The sequence below is a fragment of the Centroberyx affinis genome, unplaced genomic scaffold, assembly GCF_046629955.1.
Source record: "Centroberyx affinis isolate AG114_WGS23_722 - 3 ecotype Tasmania unplaced genomic scaffold, CSIRO-AGI_Caff_v1 ptg000408l_1, whole genome shotgun sequence".
NCBI lineage: Eukaryota > Metazoa > Chordata > Actinopteri > Beryciformes > Berycidae > Centroberyx > Centroberyx affinis.
The window spans coordinates 251,665-278,617 of NW_027279075.1; the positions used below are offsets into that span (position 1 = coordinate 251,665).

Consider the following 26,953-nt stretch of genomic DNA (forward strand, 5'->3'; position numbering starts at 1 on the left):
ATAGGGTTCACTCTCCCCACACACAGTGTAGACGTAGACACTAGTCATACAGTTCAATACTTGATAACAAAAAAACAAACAAAAAAAACTCCTCCCACATGGAGGTCCCTGGGACAAAATCTGGAGTCTGTGGACTAATGTGTTTTTGTTTGGGGGTACGCAGTTCACCGACCTATATATATATATACCTATATATATATATATATATATATATATACACATACATATATACATATATGTGTGTATATATATATATATATATATATATATATATATATATATATATATATACAGTATGTATACCACTGCTATTTTGTAGCATCGCACTTGTTCTACTTCTCTACTCCGGGAATCTATTCCGTGGCATCTATTTTGAGGACGCTGTAATACAGGAGGTGGAGTCTGTTTCCAATTTAGGAGTGGATTTGGTGACGTCAGCGCAGAGCCAGCGCCCCTACGCACCACACAAGTTGAAACACGCGCTCACTCACCGACCAGCTCCAGACGTCAGTTGAACATGGCGTTTGGCTAAGAGCTGTCACCAGTACAGAAGAAAACAATACCTACCAAAACGCTTCTCTGAAAGTTAGCGACGGATTACTGTTGACTGTCGAAGCTCGCACGTGTAATTTTATTTTGATTTATCCACTACTGCTTCTGGGACTGTGAACGTACGCTGGCGAGGCTGGAAAGAAAGGGGCGGTTGAGTAGACTTGACAGCTAACGTTACACTCTTAACGTTAAACTGGATAATCTGTAATGTGGGCTAACCGCGTTAGCTAACTAACGTTACTTCGGCTTCGAGAGCTAGCTATCGATACTGTCAAGCGCACAGCTATTTGGATGAACTCATCATGCTCTCTCAAGGCAATTAGCTAGACGATAATACACAACATGATCCAATGAACCATTGCTCTTTACTTGCTTGACTCGCACATCCATGCAGCTCAACTGCTACTGGTCGGCTTAATCATATTCTTCTGAGTGTTGTATGCTAAGTTCATATTGTTTTTCTACTCGGCTTGCAAACGTTAGCCAGGGAAGGAGATGTCAGATAATCAAAGCTGGAACTCTTCGGGTTCCGAAGAGGATTTAGAGCCAGTGGAGTCGGGACATCCTGTTGGTATCGCCGAGCTCAGCGGAGTCCTTAGTAAGGTACGTTTTGGTCAAACTGAATTACCTCTACCAAACTCAATCACTGTCATTGTCAACCGAGCTTGCTTTAGTACTAGCCTATTATATGAACTCAGTCACTACACTAGGATGCACTCAGTGTTGGGCAGGTGGCTGTCATGGTGAAGTGAGACATCTGGTGCAGTTTCACAACATGACTAACCATGGCACCTGTGCTATCGATGTCTCTCTTTACACAAATAGTTTATCTTTGTTTAGACCAAAATTAGCCACTGAAGCTGTGAGAAAGCTGATTTTAGCCAAACGAAGAGCTAATTTGACCGGTTTACTGTAGTCTCTCACCTTCACCTTGACCAGGAAAGGACGTGTAATGCTCAGCTAAAATGTTAACACCAGCCAGGAGCCAAATGTTGATGCCTCAGGCGGGTACGTTATTGTACGCTCCCAGCCACTTTGACCTGCTACTGTGGTCGGTGGATGAAAGGTTGGTTTTCTGCCCTAATGGTCACATCAGTTCCTAAAAGCCTCTTAAGTGCTGGTCAAGTGTTTTTTTTTTTTGGTTGATACATGGGTAGGGTGCAAGGTTAAAGTTTAAGCTAAAGCTTTCAATTCTAATGTAAATATACTTTATATAGCTGAACACAAATTTTAATTTATACCTGTATATTTTTACATCAAACAGGTCAATCTAGGGCTGCATAAATGAGGGAGTTATTATTATTGTCTATACAATGCACAGACATTAGTGTTTCCCTATCAAAAAGTAAGTAAGAGTTCTGTGGACTGGTCTTTGGTTGAATTACCTACTTCATGACTGATTTCAAAAGCTGAAAAAGCCCTGCACACTCCTACATACTGTATACAATGATAAGAATGTGGATACAGCAAATGGTATTACTCAAGGTTATGGGCCAATTGAAAATGACACTGTAACTATTGCTTTCAGAACTATAAAATGCATTTTTGCCAGGTGCTGTAACAACTTAACTATGCCTGTTTACAGAGTATGTATCTGTTGATGAAAGGCATACATTATAATTAAGCATTGCAAGCTATTGTGGAATTGATCTGTCCTCTGATTTCCTGTTGTAAACAAATATTGCAGTCTACAGTTACAAAACGTCTTGATGTTTTATTTTGCCATCTGCTTCTGTCTCTTACTTTACCATGAGTTTACTTACTGGGCCAAACTGACCATAGTTTTAATTAGTTAAGCGGTTGGCAAGCTTATGTTGTAGGCTATTAATCTCACTGAACACTGCTAGGGTTAGCTCTAAACAGATTGCATGCTGACCTGCTAACCAAGCATATTGTGAGAGATTATGCAGATCCAAAAAACTCACCTGTTCAATCATACTAAGCCCTGTACACGTGCTAAGTTTTGTGAGGATAAATGAGTATACTTTACATAACTAACTCATCACACGTGCGTCCTTGCTTCTCAAGTTTACCCAGAAGAAGCATCCGACATTTAGCACATACATTTTATGCTTGTAATATGCAAAAATATTGACAAGAGTTCTTTTATTCCAGTGGACAAACTACATCCACGGCTGGCAGGACCGTTGGGTGGTGCTGAAGAACAACACGCTGAGCTACTACAAGTCTCAGGATGAGAGAGAGTATGGCTGTCGGGGGTCCCTCTGCCTTAGCAAGGCTGTTATCACTGTGAGTACTGTTTTGATTGTACTCCTCACCACAACCAAGCTGAAGAGACATTCACAACCGATACTTGATCACACTGAATTGGCCATTATTCGCTGTATTGCAGTGGGCTTTGCCAGCTTACTTAGTACGAGTGCTCTTCTGTGAAAGACATGAATGGGACAAGCTGATCAAGCGAGGATCACATATGGAGAAATCTAGAGAGTAGATTAAGGACATTACTGTTTTTGCTAACATGGGCACTTTTCTAAATCACCTCGCTCTCACTCTCTCGTCAGGCTCTTGGCTTTCTTTAAATATAGCCACCTATTTTAGGGAAGTTTGGCATATGATATAGGCTAAAAGATATGATTCAGAACGCCATGTGTTTCTCTTTGAGTCCAAAAAGAAGGACCCACGACTTTTCTTGATCCGTGTGTTAGCCCTGACTCACTGTTGACTGATCTAATCAGATGAAACCTTACTCTAGAGTTTCTCAAGCTCATTCTTCAACTGCAGGTGGTAGCCTATTTTTACAAAGAAAGAACTCCTGATTGTGTCCCAAGTTTTGCTTGAGGGTGGCTGGCTTGTCAGGTGACTGTTCTAGTTACAAAACAACATGCTTATGTGCTAACACTTTACGGGAAACTTCCATCATGAGACTCATAATGCTGTGTCACTGTATAGATTAGACCAAGAAATACTGCGCACAGTTGGTAGCTCCAGATTATGACAATTTATCTGCAAAATTGTTGATTTTAGGTATTTACTGATCTGAATGAAGCTTAGCCTATTATTTTGTACAATATCATTCACTTAGAAGAGCTGTTATGAAGACCCACTTTTATGCCATTATGGGGACTAGAGTGGAGTATTAATAATTTATTTCTTCATTGTTCACATCAACAGAATTTCATATCAATATAAACAGGCTAGATTAGAAATGTGGTAAAGGTCATGTTGTGATGGTATTAGCATGTTATTGGAGCATATTCTGTGTATTTCTTCCCCTATCTGACCTTTAATAATACCCTATCTCAAAAACTCAAAGAGCTGTCATACTTTGGCAAGCACAGAGAAAACACACGTGTCTAGTAATGTTTCATGATGGATATTCTCTGTTACACGTTCACACTGTTCCACCATTCGTCATGTCTCAGTGGGAACCCAGGTCAGTCATTGACTGAAGCTCAGTCTCTGTCTCTCTCTCATACAGTAACAAGGGGAATGAATGAGTTACTGTTCCCAGGCGGCATAAAGCAGGCTTCGCTATTTACTCTGTTCAGCTTTATCCATTCCCAGCCTATGTAAATATTAACCTCCATGCTGTGCACCACTTTAGTCATTTCTCATTCCAATGGAAATATGCTTCAGAAGTGTCGTGCGTAGCCTAAATATTGAGGAGTAGCGGCTGGTGATAGCCATCCGCAGTCAATCATTGCCTTCTTTGAACAGAACAATTTTTTTTCTCCACGATTTTTTGTCTTTAAAAAGAAATGCTCGCTGACTATCAGTCTCACACGACACCCATGGTAAAAACAAATAGACACAATGCTTATTAAATGTCTGTGTTTTTTTGAGAAACATTCAGAAGGCAAGAAAGAATAACTGGCAGCTTGAAGTCTCATACATTGTGACCGCATTTAGTAGAGTGGCTGAACCATTTCCCTGAGCTAATAGCATTTGTATGGAAATCTACTTCTCTGCTTTGTAAGACCTTGGTACAAGCCTACTTGGTATACAACACGTTTACATTTTTGAGGGTTCCTATGTGGCATTCCCCCCATGACCAAGGGAATACTTCAGCAGCAGTTCACCCGCTGAGGTTATCTGAGGAAACCTAACTCTGTCAGCAAAAAACACAATCGTCAGGCTTTTCTTGTACTTCCCTGAAAGTTATGATTTGGCAGGGATAAACTGATCTTAAAACAACCCTGGTGCAAGCCCCACTTGACATTCAATTATGATGCTAAAAAAGCAGAAGAGGAAACTGAAGGGCCCAAAGGCAGAAAGCCGGAGGGCAGAAGAGTCTGTACAAGTTTAGAACAGAACAATGGAATTTATACTAGTTATTACTGTAGTATGCTATAACCTGTCAAGTTTAATTCTCCTATTGTGTGCTAATATTTAAGGCAAATATTGTTTGCGTTGTGCCAGTGCTCTGAGACAGACAGAGAGACATGAGAGAAAACAGAAATTGGCAAAAGACACAGAAGAAATCCTCAATCCACAAAGAAATGGAGAAAGTCACACACAAAACTCCTCAGAGAAACTCGAGTTCACTAACTGACACACTCCAGTGTTGGAGGCCCTGCATCAAGTCAACTGAAACTGAGAGAGATGCTTTTGAGTTTGTGTTTGCCAACTGCAGCCTGGACACTTTGCCTCTTTGCCATTCACTCAGATTTGAACTGTCAGCTCAATGCTATAAAATGTTACTGCGTGTGTGTGTGTGTGTGTGTGTGTGTGTGTGTGTGCTTGTGTTTGTGCTTGTGCTTGTGACTGAATGAAGCAGCATGCTTGAGAGACTTCTGTAAGAGTGAGCTTTTTCATAGACTGAAACAGTTGACATGGGCTGCCAGCCAGAGTGTGGAAATAATGTTTGGAGAAGACACATGTCCTATTGTCACTAGCACCCATACAAACATTCAGGACGGCTATGCAAATTGTAGGAAGTTATACATAAAGGCTTGGATGGTGTTGAAATTCCCTTGTTAATGATATGCCTTTCATAAAAATAAATTAGATTTGAGGTATTGTTTCTATATTGGTTAAGAAGATTCACTGACTATTACAATTACTGCAGTTGTCTTTAAAATGGTAGCATTGACACAGTAGGTCTATATGATATCAAAATACAGGGGCGTTGTCTAAGAGTGGAATTGGGTGTCTGCAAGCAATCTTCGTATGGACTTTCTTATTGCAAAAGGGAAGGAAAGTCATCATGCTGCCTTCCTGTAGTTGCGTACAAAGTTACATGCGAAAATGCTTGACTTGCCAGCCACACATGTTGCTTCCTCGTAATATTTAGACTCTACAACCTTCAAAACTGATACATCATCTTAATTGTTCTCCATGAATGAATATCCTAACAATCCTTTTTTGACGATTATGTTACAACCTGAGTTGCCTGCCACCTGTTTGATTTTCATGCACCTCCTGGTTGGATCCGTGTGCAAAAGTGTATAGTGATACATGTAAACTGGAAATGCATTGCATTTACACTTTGTTAATGTGGGCAAATGCATCTCTGACCACCCCCAGAGGTTTTTTGGGTGATTGGAAAGATTCTTCAACATTAGAGATTTTATGCATTTTTGTTGCCTAGTGAACTAGACCTCCCATGCAGCTGTAGCTGAAGCTGGATATGACAGTCTAGAAACCTTAGACGGCACTGAACAATGTACTCCAATGGGAATCCGCTCAACCTTTTGAGCATAAAGTTTTATTGGTTGCATGACATGTCACTCACAAGAGGGTAGGCAGCGTCATTAAGTTGCTAAGTGCCTGGAATTTACCTGATGTACAACAACATAGAGAACATCAATATTGACGCCCATCGTTTGGACCAAGCAATGGATGCAGCAGTAAGTGAGCTTGGTCTTGTTTTGAAAGCCAAGCAGGTCATCTGTGTTACTTTTTTAAAAGATTTTACACATCAAAGTGCCATTTGTTTTCAAGTTCTGCCCACACAGTCTACATAAACTTTTACAAATTGAATCGGCTGTATCTCTCTCTCAACAATGCCAAGACAAATTGGAAAGAAAATGCTCCACGCAAGCGTTTTTTGCAGTATTCGATTACAATACAATCATTTAGGTTCATGTTATGCCATGTGTAAAAGGGGTCTGATTATGATTAGTAGAGTATGATTACAAATTGATTACAAATACATATATTCTCCATTTAAAAAAAAAAAAACAATCTTGATTCTTTAATTTGTAATTACTTGGAGATTACTAAAGACAAAAAAATTGTTTTATTTTATGTTTTAAGGCAATAAACTATGTTGTAAAGTGAAGATTTTCTGTAATTTTATCTAAGTTAAAAAAAAAAAAGGCAAAGCTTATCTGGTTATGTTCATGCAATTAATTATCAGAGAGAAATTATTTTGTATTTCACAGAGAAAAAATTTGAGGGGATTGTCACAGGAACAAACACAACCAGCAGCCGCTACTATGGTTTTTTTTAGCCCCGTGACAGCACACTCTATGGATCACTCTATGGATCGCATTGTCGTTCGTTCGGTCAATTGCTCTGTTCACCACTTTTAGTCACGTGGGTGAAAGTGTGCCGCAGGGAGTTCGATTGCAGACTCTCAATCGGGAGACCCGTGTTTGATTCCCGGCAGGGACGCTTCCACAAAATGCAACGTCGCAGGGCTGTTCCAGAAAACAATTCAGTTCACTCCTAGCTTCAACTAAATGTGATCTTGGTTTTCACAAGGTTTGCATATTTTGTCTAGATTTGCACGTGCACTATCAATTGGTTTGAACTCAAAAAAATCCCAAGCAGCTGCAGCTCATTTTTTCTTTTGAACTATCTTTACATCATATTTACAGGTGCATTTGTACAAACATGTCTCTTCATAATATAGGCAGCCTAATTTCTCAAGCTGCACCACATACTTTCCTATATCAAATTTTTCTGCCCTCTCATGCCTCCTCCATTATACAAATACCCTACGGACACAACACTACCTGCATTATTGCCCTTCAGCAAGTTGTCCATCCTGTTTTATCTGTCACACTAAATCCTTTCTCCTCTCACATAATGAAATGCACAGCCCCTCTTTGAATCAGTTGATGTTGATTTGCCTTGATGCATTTTTTGAAGTTTCAGAATTTGGCATGGATGGGGAGGGGGGTCTGGCTGCAGACCTCCACTGTCAGGCCAATCTCCTCTGTCAGGCCAACTCCACGCTCAGGTCTCTTCATCAGTTATTTTGAACTCCCAGTACCCTCTCAAGCTGAAGCTCCGTGAAACTCGTCACATTTCCAGGCAATTGTCGCCTAAGTGCATTTTCTTTTCAAAATAAAAGTCCCACAAGGCTGCCACAAAAAAACACGGTTGTGAGTGGTGAAATCTCCGTAATTAATGATTTAGCAAAATGTTTAAGGGGACAGTGTAGGCTATTTCATGACTGTCTTATGATTTGGGGATAGTGCTAACCAGGAGAGATGAAATATCAGAACAATAGAAGTTGCAGGAGATATCTCATCCTTCCTCTCTGTTTCTACCTGATGTTTTCATTATTATTTTTTTTACTACTTGTTTTCATTCATTAATGCATATGCTTAATTATTCACACGTACAAAAAAAATGCTGAAGCAGCCCATTAGACACATAATTTGCAAACAAAAACATTGATTAACCGACCTACAACAACATCGGATTGGGCCATTAAAATTAGCCATCAGAAAAAGATAGTAGTGTCACTGTCCTGACAGCGGAGGTAAAGAGCAATTAAAAAAAGGATGAAGAACGTTGGGCTGCATCATTAGAATGAGAAAAGAAGAGACCTGAGCGTGGAGCCGGCCTGACTCCTTGGCCTGACAGCGGAGGTCTGCAGCCAGACCCTTTTGTGGATGGGCCTACAGACCTAGAGGCCCATGTGATTTTTAGTTAGTCAACTGCATCTGGTAATGTATGGTTTTGGAGAGCCATATGCAGCCTGTGAGCTGCACAGTTTAGGATTAGGGACTTATGTAATAGCCTAAGTGAGAGGCTTTTGTAAACTTTGAGGCATTCAGCACAGATTTCAGTTTCAGAAAATTGGGTAGACCTTCCCTGCTAGACATTATGTCATTTTTCACTGCAAAACAACCAAAGTGTTCTGAATCATGTCTCAAGATTGTCTCAAGATGTCTCAAGATGTCTCAAGAATTGTCTCATGATTGGAGTGGACTGAATGTTATTATCGTAGCCTACCAATATCATGTAGCACGATAATATCCTTATATTGCTCTTGCCTAAGCTTACATGTCCTGGTGGTCTACTCTCTTTGTGGTGTTCCCATGTTTTTTATGGGTGGTCTGAGCACTGAAATCCAATCCAACAGTAGATTTGTGTGTGTGTTTGGGACTATACTCACAGGGCACTGCTGTCTGTTATTCATTTTGATGAGTGAGGTTGGCAAAGGCCCATAGGTTAATATGTGTAACAGTAGTATTTTAGGAATTACTAAGTGCTTCTCTGTAGCATCATTGAATACCCCTCCAGCATGCATTAGCTCCAGATTTACAGCCCTCTCTTGAGGCCTGCTATAGAGGAGGGTTCAGGGCCACATCTGATAGGGGCAGAGGCAGAGGGGTGTAATATCCATGTTAGTGTTGTCATGACACCATAATTTCGACTTTTGATACCAATATTCATATCACCAATATTCATTTATATAAGTGAAATGGTTCCATATTTAGCTCCTGGCACCTGTCTTTTGCAACTGTATTGAAGTAGCAGTATGAGTTGGGAGGTGTGCCCTTAAGTGCAAATGTGTTAAACTGGAAGCTTTATTGCTACACAAATGTTTCCTTTTCTTCACCATAATTGTTGCAATGCACCGTTTGTGGTGTTGAAAGAGAGCGAAAAAAGAGAAGGAGGTGGGATAAATAGACAGATTGAGGTCTGTTAGGGGTGACATGAGGTTGTGTTGAAATAGCAAAATGTCTTCAACCAGGAAATGGGTCTCTTCCTCATAGCATGTAACATCCTGTACGTAGAGGGTCATTAAGGTTGGCAAAGGTCAAGGGCCACATGTCCCAGTCTGTCTGTGTGTGTGTGTGTGTGTGCGTGTGTTGCAGTGACAGACATTACCATCTCCTTCTTCCTGTCAGCCTTTTTGATTTATCTTGCCCTTTCCTCTTCTTTCACTGTGATCACTCAATAAGTCAGTGTTTACTAATACTAGGGCCTTAGGGATCCCATTCTGATCCACTATCTGCAGGAAGGTGTTCCTGCCACCAACCCCCAATAGTAAGGTTGAAGGAACAAGACACTGAAATCCTCTGAATGTACTCTGCACAGAGCACATACTAGTTTTGTTTAGATTTGCAAAAACAAGTGATGAAATAGTCTGTTGCAGCTTTGTAGGCTTTTGCAAATGTTTATATTGGTTTCTGTCCCTCCATATTTGAGTTGATGTGAATGTCAAGCTGTTGAGGGAGCTGAGGGGCTCCACTCCACTCAGTTCTGGAGTTTGTGACTTCAGACACGTACACCAGCTCAAAAAGGGGTTGGAAGGGTGAGGATGGGAGGAGTATCTTTTTTTGAAGCAGGATAGGACGTTTATGTTGGGAGAGAATAGAGTAAGTAAGCTGTTTAGTCTCATCATTTTTAACTTGGCATCCTCATTACGTGCTATAGTGGGGAAAAAGTACAGAAAAAGCTTGAAAACATCAGAGGTGAGTGTGACCTATGTCCTTTGAGTGTTTTACAATGCACAACACATCCCCAGGTACCATCCAGCTGGAAGCTACAAATTCAGTTGACAACATTTCTAACTTTGAGCAGATAAAATAGAACAAATTTGTCTGGTATGTATGGTCATGATAAATTGTATAATATCCCTAAACTGTTGCAAGGAGCTATTCATGTGTTTTTATGGATAAATAATTTAATAAAATCGTGTGGTACCCCTCCCCATCCCATTCTCTCCCCCTAACATGTACTCTCATCAAGCCATGCAGTGGAAAACTACGCAAATGGAACAAGGCGCACAAATATGCATCATTAGTTTGCCACTGATGAGATGGATGTGGGATATAACCATATAAAGAGGTATTTACTGCTCTGACCAGTTGAGCTGCTGCTGGACCCCACAAAACAGATAGGAGGTGATGGACTGATATCAGAAATAGGTATTGGCAGGTAATGCTTGTCACAATAAGTAGGGCCTACAACTGCTCATACTTTTTCTAATTGACACCTTTTTATCCCATGATCATTGGAAAGGTCATAACTGCTACAACAGCAGCAATCCACGCAATCCCTTGAACTGACAAGACAACCGTACAAGAGTTTGTCTTGGTGACATTGGTGCAGATATAGTCTTGGTTTCGAAGTGCATACTGACCGTCCTGTCAGCTAAGAACAAGAAGATGAAGCTACAGTCGGTACGGGATCACCAAAACTGGATAATTGAAGAATGGAAAACCGTTGCCTGGTCTGACTATTCTCAGTTTCTGTTGCAACATGCTGATAGCACGGTCAGAATTTGGCATAAACAGCATGAATCGATCCAGCCTGATGTCAACAGTACTGGCGGTTGGTGGTGTAGTGGTTTGTGGAACGTTTTCTTGACACACATTAGGCCCCTTAGTACCAAGTGAGTATTGCTTTAATGCCATACCATACCCAAACATTGTTGCTGACCAGGTGCATCCCTTCATGGCCACAGCCTACCCTTGCTCAAATGGATACTTCCAGCAGGATAATGCAGCTTTGTCTCAAGATGGTTCTGGGAACATGACAATGACTTTAGTGTCCTCCAATATCCAGATTGTAACCCAATAGAGCACCTTTGCGAATGGAATGGGATGTTCGCAGCATGAATAGGCCGCCAAAAAATCTGCAGGAACTGCATGATGCTATCGAGTCAGCATGGACCAAGATCACTATGGAATGTTTCCAGCGCCTTGTTGATCCATGCCTCAGAGATTTTAGGCTATTTTGGAGGCAAAACAGGTCCATCTAGGTATAGATTAAGTTGATCAAGGCAGCAAGGTGACGTAGGCAGACTGTCCATGAGCCGGAGGACTGGGGTTCAGGCCCCTGTGTGGACAAGCTCAAGTGTCAATTTAGCAAGACACTGAATCCCTACCAGCCCCAGTGGTGCTGTTCGGTCGCTGACCCTGGACTCTTATCTCCCTGTGCAGAGGGGTTGAGTGAAAATTTCCCTACAGGGATCGATAAAGCATCACTTTATGACATTACACATTGTAATTATTGGTGTTTTCCACTCTAAATACTTTAAAGATATCTATATGCTGGGTATATAAGATATCCAACCTGGGGGGTTACATTTTTATGCTTTATCTATTTCTCTTGTAATTACAACAAATAGTTATTATTACTTACAATCAATAATTTGTCCGTGTTGTGCCTTGTACACATGGAATATCAATTATGCTCTGATATGTCATTCAATATTCAGCTCCGGTTTCCCCTTTTAGTTTGTGTATACGAAGCAACTCATGGACCTGTAAAGTCAGTCAGTCAGTCAGTCATAGCCTATTTGGTGGGATCATTTCTCGAAGGGACTGGAGTAAGTACAAAAGCCTTGGTACAACATAATTTTAACTGCTTCTGTTTCTCAAAAATAGGCTCCATCTTACATTTAGAGTTTGTTACATCAGCTAGCAAGAGTCAATCTTCTGTGAGACTGGTGGCTCAGTGGGCAAAGCTCATATCATGAGCTTGGTGAATAAAGAAAGCTTTTGCACACCTGGGAGGCAGTCTTAGTGACAGGTGTGTAAGACAAGAATGATAGTTCGCAAAAATAGAGAAAACACCTGCACACTTTTTTTGGCATTGATGCCTGATTAAGGTCCTTGACTGCAACGTTGCTCTAACTAAATTCATTATGTTTTGATGTGCAAGTGCAGACATTGCAGATGTTTTCTCTATTTTTGTGTCATATCATGAGCTATGTTTTTAAAAGTTTTGCTTACATTGGGCTCTTGGATCTGTTTTGCCTATCATCACCTAGGCCTATCTTTCTCACATTTTTGATTCTCTCTCTGCTGTTCACTGTAAAGCAGCAGAAATTTCATGAAATGTTTTAAAAAGAAATTCACCAGCCCTCCCCTTCCACTTTGTCCCACATTTACCCATCTCCCCAGCTGTTCATTCATCAGCCTACACATACACAGACACACACATAGACAAACACAAACTCACCACTCCATACATTCCAGTTCTCTCGTGTGCTTGCCTTTCACATAGGGCCCAGGCAGAGGTCATGGTCAGCATGTCATGCCACACTGTCAAGTGTGAGGCTTCTGAGCTGCCCTTCTCATGATTGATTCTTGTTTATTTTAGCCCTGTGTCCCAATAACCTTCGCAACCCAGTACAGGCTTAGTGAAGAACCCAACTTTCATTCCTAGCCCCTGCTTACCAGTATACCCATGACCCCATTGTCCAGTGATGCTCCACAGTAACCCATTTGCTCCCATTCCTAGCAACCAAGTCACACCCAAATAGTTCCCATCCACCCACCAAACACAAGTTGTGTGGAGGAACACTCCAATAATATCTCTGTAATTTCACATTGTTTAGGTTTGGTTGTATGGCCCTATGAAATCACTTTGAATTCTCAAATTTAGTTTGTTTTTTCATTTTCCTTTTTTATGCTATTTTTAGATTTTTATTTTTACCCACTTTTGCTGGTGTATAAAAAAAAATCAAGAGGACAAAAGGTGACACTTTTGTCTCTGAATTAGTGTGCTGATTGCAGATTCAAGTCCAGTCAGTGTTTAAAGCTTTCAGCCTAGTCTTGTGTATTATCCCTATTGAGCATCTGGTCTTGGCCTCAGTGCTGTCCAGGTGTCGGGCAACACAGCCAACTCGCACTCCTCCAATGAAACCTGTTTAAAGACACCATAGTGGGCCATTTATTACTCTGCCAAGGCACTGAAGTAACACAATCTTCAGTAATGTTGTGGGCTCAGGCTGTCACTCTGGGCACTTACATTCATAGGGTGGTACTAGATTTCCAGCTGGCAATGGTTCATGATCATATTTGCCTGTTGTCTTAAAGTCCCACTTCTAAAGTGTGTCTGTCTAAATTCAACAACATTTTCTAAGAGTGCTGCATCTTACATAGATAGCATTAAGTCAGCAGACAAGAAATATCAATACAGTATAATTATAATACTTTGCCTCACAATATTGTATTGATTCACTGACACAAAGTATCAATAACTTTATTTACATTTCAGGGCTATTAATGTCAGACTGTGTGATGATTTATCAAATTATGTTAAAGAAAGCAGGGAAAATACCAGAGAGAAAGTGCTAGGAAAATCTGCAAGATCTTGAATTTCATAGTAATTGATTCAGGACTCTTTTTATTCAAAACTAGCAGTTATGCTCATTATTACTCAAAACTATGGTTTAGATCACCTTGTAGGATATTTTGTAGATAGCTTTTTTATTGTGGCCAAATGAAAGGAAAACAGTATAGCACAGGAGTATTGAACTGCAATGCTTAGCGCAGGGCTGGGTAACCAAGTGCCATCAAGAGCCATGTGTCTGCAGGTTTTCATTCCAACCAAACACTACAGCAGCTGATTTAAATCATTAATTCCTCCTGTCTGGCTGAATGTGTTACTCCGTAAAATGGGCTGCTGTAGTGTTTTGTTTAAAATGACTCTTGGCCTTCCATGCTACATGGTTGCCTATTTCTGGCTTAGTGTATTGCAAAACATAAAGGATCCCAATTGAGTTGTGGTCAGCAAATGTAGTGGCCTCTTCTCTGATATGGTCTCCCTTTGCCTTACAGTTACATTGGTGTCTCTGGCATTCCACTTATTCAGTCTTTCCCAATTCTCAGTCCTTCTCTAGCTGTGTCCTAAAATACCCTTGAACAAGCTAGACTGATGCAGCCTTACATACAGTATATACTTGCCCATTCTTCCACTGTGATTAGACCTTGGGAGTGATTTAGCATCGGGGTCCTGAGCTTTCACTGCAGAGTTGTCCTTCAGAAGGTCTGATGCAGCTGGTAAGTGCTGCTTACCCCCTCCCCTCACACACACACTCACGCATACACACACACACACACACACACACACAAAGCCTGGATGCTGGCCGTACCAGCACAGCAGTTTTCCAGTGCTGACAGTCCACAGGAGGGCTATTAAGAATATGCTCCATCCTGCAAGTTGCCTTAAAAGGCCAGTTATCTGCCACTTCTCCTTTGGGACAGTCGCTGAAAATGGAGGCTATAGTATCTCTGGTACACCCTTTTTTGTCTTCTATCCCTGTGAGATTTGTAGATAGGCCTATATGGAAGATATTCAGTTCAAATCCACACTGTAGTGACTGTGGTGGATTGCCATGTTTCCACTTGTCAAAGCCAATTTTGGAAAAGATTGTCTCCTACCATGTAAGCCACAGGAGTGAGATTAGCAGTCCGCTTTTTTCACTGTCATTTTAATAATCATTTACATGGACGACTGCCTCTCTCCTCGTCCTGCTTTGGAAAGAGATTTGCTTTTTCGCTTGCAATGAAATGAGCATGACAGCAACCTAAGGCAGTTGTTGGAGAAAAGTTATGGTAGCATTAACACAGATGTCTTGGTGTAAAGACATTCTGTGAATTCTTGGGGGTTAAGGGAGGATTTGATTATAATATGATACTTTAAGAATCCCTAGAAAGAAATTCTCTTTTCACTTTCCTCCTCCAAGTAGGTCAGAGGCCAGGCTCAGCTACAGACCAGCACCTCTTGAGCTGGTAGTGAGTCAGTGTCCTGCTCATGGACACTTCAGCAGAGCAGATCATTGCTGACACAAGGGTTTGAACCCAGTTCCTTTGGTTGAAAGACGGTCTCTAGCCACTAGGCCAACTAGCACCAACTCAGTTTAAAATCAAACAGATGTTGCCACATGAAGACACACACTGTAAACAAATAATAAAACTTGTGATATTTGATGCTTGTAGAGGTGCCTGTATGTATACCAGCTTTTGGCTTCAGATCATCCTCAAATCTGTCTCTCTACTTCTCTGTAACTTGTTTTAAGTTTGTGAATCTCCATTGACACAATCAAAAACCTTTTAAATTCAATGCAGTTTTTTTAATTCTTGCTCTTTGAATGTTACATTTGTTGTAATTCATGTTTGCCTTAAGCTGTTCTATTTTCTCTGCATACTGACCTCTCCTTTTTTCCTGTATCCTTTGCATATTTTTTTTTAGCCTCATGAGTTTGATGAGTGCCGGATGGACATCAGTGTGAACGACAGTGTGTGGTACCTGAGAGCCCAGGACCCAGAGCACAGACACCAGTGGATTGACTCCATTGAGCTGCACAGGGTGAGTCAGGCACACACAACACATCAGGCAATGCCATGACTTTACCAAAAGCAAACCACATCCTTGTCAAACTTTCAACAAAATGAATGCCATGCATCACATGCTAGCATACCTTAATAGGCTTATACGCTTCTAACAGTGGATCAAAATCATTTTTGAGTTGTCTTTTTTGAGTTGTCATCTATGCATTTGTGAGTGTGTGTGTGTGTGTGCTTATTGTGTGTACTGTATGTGTGTGTTTCTATCAGAGTATCAGAGAAGGGAGGAGAGAGAAGGGAGGAGTCCAGGGAACAGCACTCGTCCCTCCACCGCTGGTGCGTTTGCTGGCAAGTCTCTAGGACTCACACTGAATCCTGAGTGCTCCCCTTGCCCTTAGCACAGCACATCTACATCTAGCTGTAATAGCATGTGTGTGTGTGTGTTTGTGTACAGCTGTGCATTTGTATGTATCAAATTTGTGAAAGAGCATATGTACACATACATGTTTGTGCACAAACATGTATATTGTGTGCAATGTGCATGGTTTACACCTAGAGGGTGCACCATTGGTCCATGCCTCATGTAGTGCAGTGTAGTGGTGCCTTTTGTTTTCTCTTGGTGTGAAGGACAGAGGAAGCAGGGAGGGGCCCCTAGTGTAGACCACTAAGAAGAGGACAATGGAGGCAGGGAAGAACTGCCAAATGTTTATGATCACACACACACACACACACACACACACACACACACCAAGTATCACACACATGCAAATGTAGTACACTAATACAGTCTAGAGGGATCTGCATTACCGGTCCTGCTCAAAAAGTTTTTTTCCATAACTGACATGTGACAATCCAGTGTTCAGAGCATTATCCAAGACAGAGAGGACTCAGGGGGTAACAGTAGAAACACATTAAAGCAATATGTGTTTTAGTTTGTTTTGCAGGTATAATTGCACAATATTGACATGTTAAAGGAAAATGTTTTTGTATACTGGTTTGCTTGAAAACCTCCACTTTTGTGTCGTTCTAAGATAGACATGATCCAGTGTAGCCATAGCTGTAGATGTGTCTGACATGGATGAGGAGAAAGCAGCCACCACACCCTTGGTCTCCCTGCCAAAACACGTGTTGCTCATTTGTGGTCCTCATTTTGGGGAATCCCCCCTCCTGTCATCCACCCCTCCTACTTCTCTTCCCTCCTCGCTCACTCCTCCCAACACAAGGGAGCCACCATGAGTCAGCCATGGCAGGAGGGAGTGAGTCACACACACACACACAATGCCCCCCTCCCATCCAGTCCCTCCACAGTGAGTCACTGCTGAAAATTCTTCCCCCCTGCTAGAAGGCCCTGCTTCCCTTTCTAACCTACATTACTCACACCACTCTGCAGCCCAGTGTCAACTCTCTCCATGGAGACGCAAAACACCACAGCCAACACTTTAGTGTTTGAGAAAATGAAACATCTAAAAAAGGAAAAAAAACAGGCCTATATCAGTAATCTAAAAGACTATCTGTCAAAAGAAGTACTTGCCTGTCGTTGATGACAATGCATCATAAAGCTTTGTGCGCTTTGCTTATTTCTGTCTTATCTTTTATTGTACGCTTTGCTTGTTATTGGATGTCAGATTTTTCAGGTGCACTGACAGTGTGACATAGAGAACTGGTAATGTAAGTTAATCTTTTATGGCATTTTGGTAATCAGTATTCTTCCCTTTTATTACTAAACAATAGCTTTGTGCGTTTTTGGAGAAGCCTGTTTCTGTCCAGGACAGCTTTTTATCAGCACCAGTTTGAGGCTTTATCTCTGCTATTGTCCAGAGTCAGTAGTGTGTATATATCGGAGCTTTAATCACTAGGCACATGCACACACTTGAACGCATATACACTCGCACAATATTTGCGCACAGACATTATATGTTGAGGTTGTTGACAGAACAACCAGCAGCTGTTAAATGTTGCTTTCACTCTTTTTTTTATTTTTTATTGTCTGATTTTATCAAGTAGCTGGAACAGAACCTCTGTTTGCTTGGATTTTTTTTTCTTTTATCAAACACTAAAGCGGGCCTTCATGCAAGATTGTTGGATAGTGCTATCTGTATTGATGAAGCATTGTCAGTGGGTAGCAGATTGGCTGAAGGGCAGCCAGCAGTGATTGAAATCCATGTGAGCGCAGGCAAAGAGTTACTTTTGGTCGTTGGCCGACAGTTACCCCTGGCTCTTGGCTAATAGCAGCCACGTGAATTGACTGCCCCCAAGTGGTTCAAAATGGAAGCATGGCATAAAAGGGACACTCATCTTTCTCCTATGTGTCTTTTTCAACCTTTCCTCTCTGCTATCTCCCACCATCTATTTTGAGGGCCAGGCTGTTATGTAAGAGATGAAAAGGGGACTCCTCAGCTTCTCAGGAAGTCAGTTGATGTTCCATTCTGCGTTGCCATGGTCACTGAACCTGTGTCATGTTGTGCTGCTGTGCTGGCTCTGGATGTCACATTGCATCCTGTCAAAAAGTTTCATTACAGCATAAAAGATTATATTATGAGGGCTCTCTTTAAAGCCGTTTATGCATTTTCTATTTGGCACTCGGCTTTATATAAACACAATAATTGGACATAACACAAAAATAATTTTCAAAACACAAGTAAACCTTTATGTAGAAACAAATTGGGTTTGTTTTATGTAAAATGCCAAGATATCTATGGTTACGTTTTGTAATTCATAGTTTCCAAGTACTTATGTAATATGGCAAGAGATGAGGATGGATTTCTCATTAAAATTTGATGTGATGTTTAAACCAAGACCAGAGTACATGGAAAATGGGTTTGATTACAAGTGACACAGTGCTATCAGTTACATGAAAGTAGCGCGTTGGAAACACGTCTGATACATACTAGCATGATGGGGAGGGATGGTTGGATAGCTCAACAAGGCTGGGAGATGATAAGAAGGAAGATGAACTTGTAGACCTGTAGTTACCTAGAGAGCACTCTGTGACAGGTCAGTAGTAGTGGAGCTTTTGCTTGGTGTCAATGGATCTCTCCAGTACTTCAGTGGTGAGCTGTGGCTGGTTGATTGAATTGTAGTGTAGCTCTTTGTCTCACAGCTGATTCAGCTGATTCTTATAGTTTGTTTTTGTTTGTTTTTTTGTTTTTTTTTCAAAGATTTCAATGTTTTGATCTTTTATTGAATTGAATCATTACTATGTATTTTGTTATGTTAAGCTACTTAATGACAACATCACTAACTTCTCTCCTCTTCATCGTGTCTGTCCTCCCCACCTGTTTCTTTCTCTTTAGGCCGACTCTGGGTATGGCTCAGAGTCCAGTCTGCGGAGACATGGCTCCATGCTGTCTCTCACCTCAGCCACCAGCGGCTACTCTGCCACCTCCACATCCTCCTTCAAGGTACGTTTTCTGGTTACTGCTGACTCCGGTACGTGAGGGGTGAGATATTTGTAGACGTGCACACATGCTGCAAGTTTGTCATCGGTTCTGGGCAGGAGTGGCAAAGAATGTTTTAGAAAAGGTCTATGGAGATGTAAACATAACAATATCAATATTGACACAGTCCAGGCCTAACAACACTGTTTCCTTGTTCCTTTAGAAGGGCCACAGCCTGAGAGAGAAGCTGGCAGAGATGGAGACCTTCAGAGATATATTGTGCAGGCAGGTGGACACACTTCAGAAATACTTTGACGGCTGTGCAGACGCTGAGTCTAAGGATGAGCTGCAGAGAGACAAAAGTAAGAACCACAGACGCCATTCTCTTAATTATTTGTTACTTAAGGATGTGATTATTTTACATAATCTCTCTTGCGATCATCTCCAATGGAAAAAAGGATGTGTAAAGAAATTGGTGATACTATTAAAATTCAGCATTTATTTTTTCTCTAATACTGATGTTTTGTTCAGTGTGTCATTTTTCTTTTAGATAACATAATGGAAGCTATGTTGTCTCAAAAATCTACTGGGATGAAAAACATGGCAAAGGATTACAAAAATAGGGCTAAACATGCAGGTTGCTGCTGTAGTTTCTTCGTTGGTAGGAGGTAAAACAAGACAACGGTGTGCTGAAGAGAATTTTGAGCTTGTATGGAGTATGAAAATATTTGGTGTTTAGGAGAAACATATACTGAATCTTTCATGGAATGTGCTCGTCTGCCCCGTTACCGAGAAAGCAGTTATTCTGACCGCTCTTTCTCACCCCTCCCACACCACCCTCCCTTCTTCTCTTTCTTGGCTGCCAGAACATTTGCTCATGGCAGCTTGCACTTTGTCACAGCACCGGGTGCCTGTGGTCGACCGGAGCGAATGAAGCCCTGCTTTTGTTCCCCTCACCTCCCTCTCCCTCGCTCCATCACTCCCTCGCTCGCTCTCTCTCTCACCCTCTCTTCATCCTGAAGATGAAACCAGACCATTGTCATGTTGGCCAGTACAGCAGAGTTCTGTTGGTCTGCTAGCGTGCTGCGCTGTAGCTGTAGCTGTGAATGGGCCACTAGGCACTACCCTACTCTGGACCCCTGGAAGACTGTCAGTAGGGCCCTACAAGAAAAGGCTTGTGTTGATCAACTATCTTTTTTTTCCCTTTCATTCACACTCTCTCTGTCTCTCTCTCTCCCCCTCTCTCTCTCTCTTTTTCTAAGTTGTGGAGGATGATGAGGATGACTTCCCCAACACTCGGACGGACGGAGAGTTTCTGCACAACAACAATGGCAGCAAAGAGAAACGTGAGTAATGCAGAATTCGTACTTAGAAACAAGGTGTGGTGTCTTTCATAGTTAATTATCTGTCGTTTGAATTATGGAGGGATTTTTTGCTGATTGCTGACTAGAAAGTAATGGTGAACCTTAGTTTAGCACTTAACCAGGCCTTAATCTGTTTTCCCACAGACATCTTTTTTTACAACACATAGTTTTTCTTTTCTTCACTATACATTCATCTTTCTTTACAGTGTTCCAGTCCCTGAGTCCCAAGGGGATCAATGGCATAGACTTCAAAGGCGAGGCCATCACATTCAAGGCCACCACAGCTGGGATCCTGGCCACTCTGTCCCACTGTATCGACCTCATGGTGAAGAGAGAGGACAGCTGGCAAAAGAGACTGGATAAGGTATGTAGCACAGGGCTACATCCCCACAGTATCCCATTGGCCAGGTTCTGTCTACCTGTTGGAATATTTTTCTACATTGTAATGGGAATATAATAAGGAAAATAACTGTGTATTACATTTACTTTCATTTGTCAAAATAAACAAGTTGTGATTGTTTTTTTTCTCTCTAAAAAGTGGGCATTTCACGCGTTTTAGCATTTTATGTGTTTATATAGACAGTGGGAAAGTAGCAATGGAGACAGAGTTAGGCAGATACAGGAGAGGAAGCTCTGGTGGGATTCGATGCTATGCCAGTGGGGGCACACATGTCATTTCAAAGGCTGGGGATTTACCACTCAACTAGCTCTGCACAGTTGTGGTTATTTAATCATTCTGGATGTTTGTGTGTGTAGGAGATGGAGAAGAGGCGACGGATAGAGGAGAGCTATAAATCAACCCTCAATGAGCTGAAGAAAAAGTCTCACTTTGGTGGTCCAGATTACGAGGTGAAGACACTGTCAAATTCAGGCACTCATCCGTAATACAACATTGCTTGTAAGTTCTGCAAGAAATCTTGAAGTAATGGATCTCATGTTCCCTGCCCACTTTCTTGGTAGGAGGGTCCAAACAGCCTCATCAATGAGGATGAATTTTTTGATGCAGTTGAAGCTGCTCTTGACAGGCAAGACAAAATAGAAGAACAGGTAAGCAAAAGATAAGATATAATATTTATGAAATAATAACACTATTGATAAAGTGATGTTAGACATGCATCAAAAAAACCATTAAGACACTCAGAAGACTTGTTTAGATAGGGTTGTAACTGTGTGTGTGTGTGTGTGTGTGTGTGTGTGTGTGTCTCTCAGTGTCAGACTGAGAAGACAAGAATACAGAGATCCAGCCCAGTTCCCTCTGGAGACATCTATTCAACCGCTGGCACACACAGATTCTCTGATAAGGTTGTCCAGCCCCTTCAGTCCCTAAAACCATACACAAGCTACTGTCATCATTCCACCCGCTCCTTCACCATCTTTCCTCATTCCTTTCTTTTTTTTTTCTCATCCCACACCTCACTTCATCATTACATCTTGCTTCCTTTTGTTTGTTTGGTTTTGTATCTGAACTGTTCTCTTCCTGTCTTCTGTCCATCTCATATATTCTCATCTTCCCTGTAGCCCCATAGTCAGTCCTCCCCTGCTCTGATAGTCAGTGCCCCTCATGATGTCCACAGATTCAGCTCCGAGGTAACTCACTGCCAAGGCTTAGCCTGTCACCGTACCAATTCCTCTGTCTTCTACCTGTCTAGGCTTTCCCATGTCTGTCGAATTCCCAATAACTGCATCAGCCTACTCAGGAATACCTGGGAAGACCCTTGAACTTACTGCAACAGCACATTGCACCACCTAATATCTAAGCATGAGCTCCCATTTTATATCGGTGTTTAAAATAATAATGGCATGCGGTAGTGATAGTGTGCTGCCAGGTTTGCTGTGTCCCATAATATAGGTTTGCTTGGTATGTCAAAGTTTTGCAGAAATGATAAAACGCGTAGCATGCGAAGCGCTATTTCTGCTGTAGTCGATGTCTCCGTCCAGTTCTCTGCACTCATTGATTCCACCATGCCATGCTGATATTCGAGTTGTCATCGCATCACTGACCTCACCTCCTCTTCCTGTCCCTGGCCTGATGCGATAGGTGGAGGAGATGGTGCAGAGTCACATGACCTACTCCCTGCAGGATGTGGGTGGAGATGCCAACTGGCAGTTGGTGGTGGAAGAGGGAGAAATGAAGGTGGGCGAAAGAGGATTCAGATTATGACCCTATTGCCTGTTGTTCAGTTCTTAATCACAAAGCAGAGCACATTTGCACATCGTAATTTCACTTACGCATAATGTGGAACATTATTTAAGCAAGTCTCACTTGAATTTCAAGTGTTCTTAAAAAATATTAATCTCACACGCATAACTAGACAGCAGTGTTCTCCAGTGCCCCAATCAAAACATACTGTACCAATGTCGAAGTACACTTACACGCTAATATTTTGAACAAGTATTAAGACATGATGTCACTTTAATTTGGTATGTGTGTCCAGGTGTACAGGAGAGAGGTGGAAGAGAACGGGATTGTATTGGACCCGTTGAAGGCCACCCATTCAGTGAAGGGGGTGACGGGTCACGAGGTCTGCCACTACTTCTGGGACACGGAGTACCGCAACGACTGGGAGAGTAAGTCTCTTTTCAATACAAACCAATGCAAGTTTAAGACAGCCGATATCCCTTTGTTGTAATACACCCGTGTTCTCTACCTCTTTTAGCCACTATCGAAAACTTCAATGTTGTGGAGGCATTGTCAGACAACGCAGTGATTGTCTATCAAACGCACAAGGTAAGAGCTACAAGATCGTTAGATAAATGCACTGAGACACTGTCATCCAGGAAACGCTGGATGTTACATGGTCATGGGTCTGTTTCTTTTAATCAGATTAATAGACCTTCTGCCTAGTGTTCTGTTGAATCAGCATAAACTCTACATGACATAAACCACATCTGTGTGTTGCAGCGGGTATGGCCCGCGTCTCAGAGGGATGTGCTGTACCTGTCCGCTATGAGAAAGATCCTGGCCAACAACGAGAACGACCCAGACACCTGGCTGGTCTGCAATTTCTCTGTCGATCACGACAACGCACAGGTGAGACGATAACGCCACCAAACCACACAAAGTTCATGCTCTGTTACTCAAGGCCATTCTCCTCCATTTCTCAAATACCGACTGGACAGGGAATTCAACAAAGCTACAGCTGTTACAGATGAATATTTGTGATGCGGCTACTGTCTGAGCTCTCTGTCCTGTCACATCCCACAGCCGACCAACAGGTGTGTCCGTGCCAAAATCAACATTGGCATGATCTGTCAGACCCTGGTCAGCCCACCAGAGGGAGACAAAGAGATCAGCAGAGACAACATCCTGTGTAAAATCACCTATGTTGCCAATGGTACGTGTCCATCTGTGATCTTGTCTTTAATTGATTGTCATACTACAACTGGAATAAATTGACATTATGTGACCTTGCCATTACAACCTTTTAAGGATGTAAACTGTGATCAGTGCCCTCTGACAAATGTTGATGAACTCACAACTACTCCTTATTCAGTTATGGTAGTATCCTGTGTAACGTGGTTTCCTCTCTCCTCTCTCCATTCCCAGTGAATCCAGGCGGCTGGGCTCCTGCCTCAGTGCTCAGGGCCGTGGCTAAGAGGGAGTACCCCAAGTTCCTCAAGCGCTTCACCTCCTACGTCCAGGAAAAAACTGCTGGCAAACCTATTCTCTTCTGAGGCACACAGGTAAAACAAGACAGTTTAGGAATCTGGTTTTATGTATTCATCAACTTGTGTTGAGATACTTTTAGTCTTTATTTAGCCGATATCTTGCAGCCTGATGATACGAAGCCTCTCAATCTTTCCAGGCAGGAGAGCAGAACCTCCCCGTGAAGCTTTGAGGACCCGTTACCTGCTGTCCTGTACATACTGACAACAGACAGCTACTCTGCTGCCATGACCATCCAGGTTCCTCATAGTGGATCTTTTCTGTGGCTCCTAACTACAGTAGTTACCACACCTCAGCCTTCAAGTTAGTTCCAACAGGAGAGGAAAGTCATCATGGCGCCCTCTGGTGGTTGCATTCAAACATCAGTGAGAGAAGCCTTGATGGGGGTTTTTGGGGATTTTTCATAGAAAATATTATTCTTGATTAGATTGAAACAGGACAGTCACACCATTTTACCTTTTACCAAATTTTAGCTAATTACCTTTTATTGTAGATTATAATTGATAACATTATGTATTATTGTTAGTATTGTAATTCAGAGACAAAGACTACAGTTCCTGAGAAACTATTTGTCAGTGGGACAGGAGTTTTTATTTGTTTTCAGTAACAAAATGCACCCAGCAGGGGGCCGGCTGGTGCTTTCCCTCCCCAGGCAAATTCCTGCACAGGCTCCTCATGCCACATTTCATGCTATCTTCCATGCTAATATAAAAGACTGACTTGCAAGAGCAGCCAAATGTCAGTTGGTTCAGTTGTTTCTCTTTTCTGACAAAGATATATTAATATATATATGTACGTATGTGCTATAAGAAGTTTGTAAAAATAAACAAAAAAGCAAATCTCTGCTAAAAGACTAACTCTATTTTAGTCTTGCTTTTTGCAGTCGTCCTTTTTTAAAAATGGACTTTGTTCCTATTTTGTGTTAATTTTTTCTTTTTGTAATAATCAGTACTCTCATAGCTTTGTTTTATGCTGCTAATCTTTGCTAGTAAAACATCATGATTGAGTCGTTTTTGAGATAAAAAATCATTTTGTTTGAAGAAAGAGTCCAGAGGGCAGTCATGACCCCGTGACCCCTATGACATGCGACTTGACCTTTTTTGACTCGGTCTCTCTGGTGAAAACACCACCTGTTGGTGCTGATGGAGGGACGAGTGGAGAGGAGTTTCTCAGATATTTAATGTACAAAAGCTATTTCATGTACATCATTCACTCGGCTTATGTTTGTGTCATTGTTGATATGTTGTAGTAGCATAATGAAATGTTTTAAAAGTCTAATGAATTGTATATATAGTGTCACCAACAGTTTCGCTGAAGGGCCGCAAATCCTTTTTGTGACCGAATCAACCCCATATGCCTTAGTGTAAAAGGAAAAGTAAATACTGCTTTAGGATTGGATAAAGGGTGCTGTTAGTACACCCATGAAATCACTAGCAAAGTGCCTAATGGCCATGAACCCCATAATGTCTTACTTCCTTTAGGATCCAGCTTAACTTTTCTCTTACAGTATCTTTAGTGGATAAATGAACATAATCAGGTGACACTTTTTCTAGGTATTTGGTTTCCCAGCAGGTGTCGGCTGGGTACCTCTCAAATGATAATGAGACAGATATTTTTTACAAAACATAAGGTTCTAGTATTATGAAGATGTCAGATTCATTTCACTATTATTTCCTCAGCATTGTGGCAGTGTCAACATTGCCACAATAGTCAGCTCACTGAGGTGGCTTAATGTGTCATTCAACCTTTCTGTTCATGGTTTTGGGATTTGTTGCTGTACTTGCAGATATGATGTACTGTGTACTGACAATTGCGTTCACTCCAACTATTCTGTTACCTTTTAATATAGTCAAGTCAATCATCTTTGTATTTCTTCTGCACGCAGATGTTTGATCATATATTTGCAGAGGTGGAAAGTACCTAGTTTAGTAAGTATCTACTCTGGTTAAATACTTGAGTAGGTTTTTTTAGTAAATTGTTTTGAGTATTCTCCTTTTACAAAGTTAAAATTTTATCTAAAGCTATATTAATAGAGAGTACAATAAGATTAAACTGTTACTTGGACTTGAACCCGTATAGGTTTTTTTTTTACATGGGCTAATAAGGAACAATCACCAAACCTTGGTCTGACAGTGACCCATAAAATTATTTGCAAGCATCATGCCAAAAACTGTTTTTTTTTTGTTTGTTTTTTTAAAGGGTTAGATATTAGAGCATGCATCAGGACTTCAACATTTTTTTTTCTACTGCTTTACATTCATTTTCCAGACAAAACTCAAGTCAGTACTTCTACCTGAGTAAAATATTTTAGTACTATTTCCACATCTATACGTGGACAGCACAAAAAGAATCTATGAAATAGTTTTTCTATCATTGGCCATATCATTGAATCTGCTTCATAGCTATTTTATCAGTGCACTCACATGCAGATTCCCATTCCTAAGCCTCTCATTGAGTTAGAGAAGACTATAGCTGAATGATGATTGTGTTCGGGTGAGACAGTAAAGTTAAGCCAGATGATACTAAGCCTTCCAGCTAAGTGGAAAGAGGCCAGACTGTAAAGCCGTTTCACCTAGGGCAAACATCTACTACAAGTTTAGTTATGAGCAAGTTGCGTTTAAACCGAATGTAATGTTATTAGAGAGAAATTCTGTAAATAAGATGTTCACACTAATGCTGTTGGGATCGACTTAAAAATGTACTGTGACAATGTGGCACTTCTTTTGCCCTGTTTAGAAAGAGAAATAAATAAGTTTA

At 41.3% G+C, this 26,953-nt stretch overlaps 1 protein-coding gene across 6 annotated transcripts; it reads left to right on the forward strand.

Annotated features, from left to right (window-relative positions):
- The first annotated feature begins 681 nt into the window (after positions 1–681).
- Positions 682–26,953, forward strand: LOC139641888 (ceramide transfer protein). 6 transcript variants are annotated; one of them, XM_071516513.1, is made up of 19 exons: positions 682–1,155; positions 2,668–2,802; positions 15,694–15,810; positions 16,059–16,136; positions 19,082–19,189; positions 19,389–19,527; positions 20,428–20,511; positions 20,736–20,893; positions 21,286–21,378; positions 21,490–21,576; positions 21,739–21,831; positions 22,048–22,116; positions 22,568–22,663; positions 22,965–23,097; positions 23,187–23,257; positions 23,432–23,560; positions 23,735–23,864; positions 24,077–24,213; positions 24,336–26,953. In XM_071516513.1, the coding sequence occupies exons 1-18, from the start codon at positions 1,048–1,050 to the stop codon at positions 24,202–24,204; spliced, it is 1,956 nt and encodes a 651-aa protein (XP_071372614.1). In that variant the 5' UTR covers positions 682–1,047; the 3' UTR covers positions 24,205–24,213; positions 24,336–26,953. The 6 variants fall into 6 exon arrangements, with proteins under 6 accessions (XP_071372614.1, XP_071372616.1, XP_071372617.1 ...); XM_071516514.1 differs by having other exon boundaries at positions 684–1,155; positions 16,059–16,124; XM_071516515.1 differs by lacking the exon at positions 22,048–22,116 and having other exon boundaries at positions 683–1,155.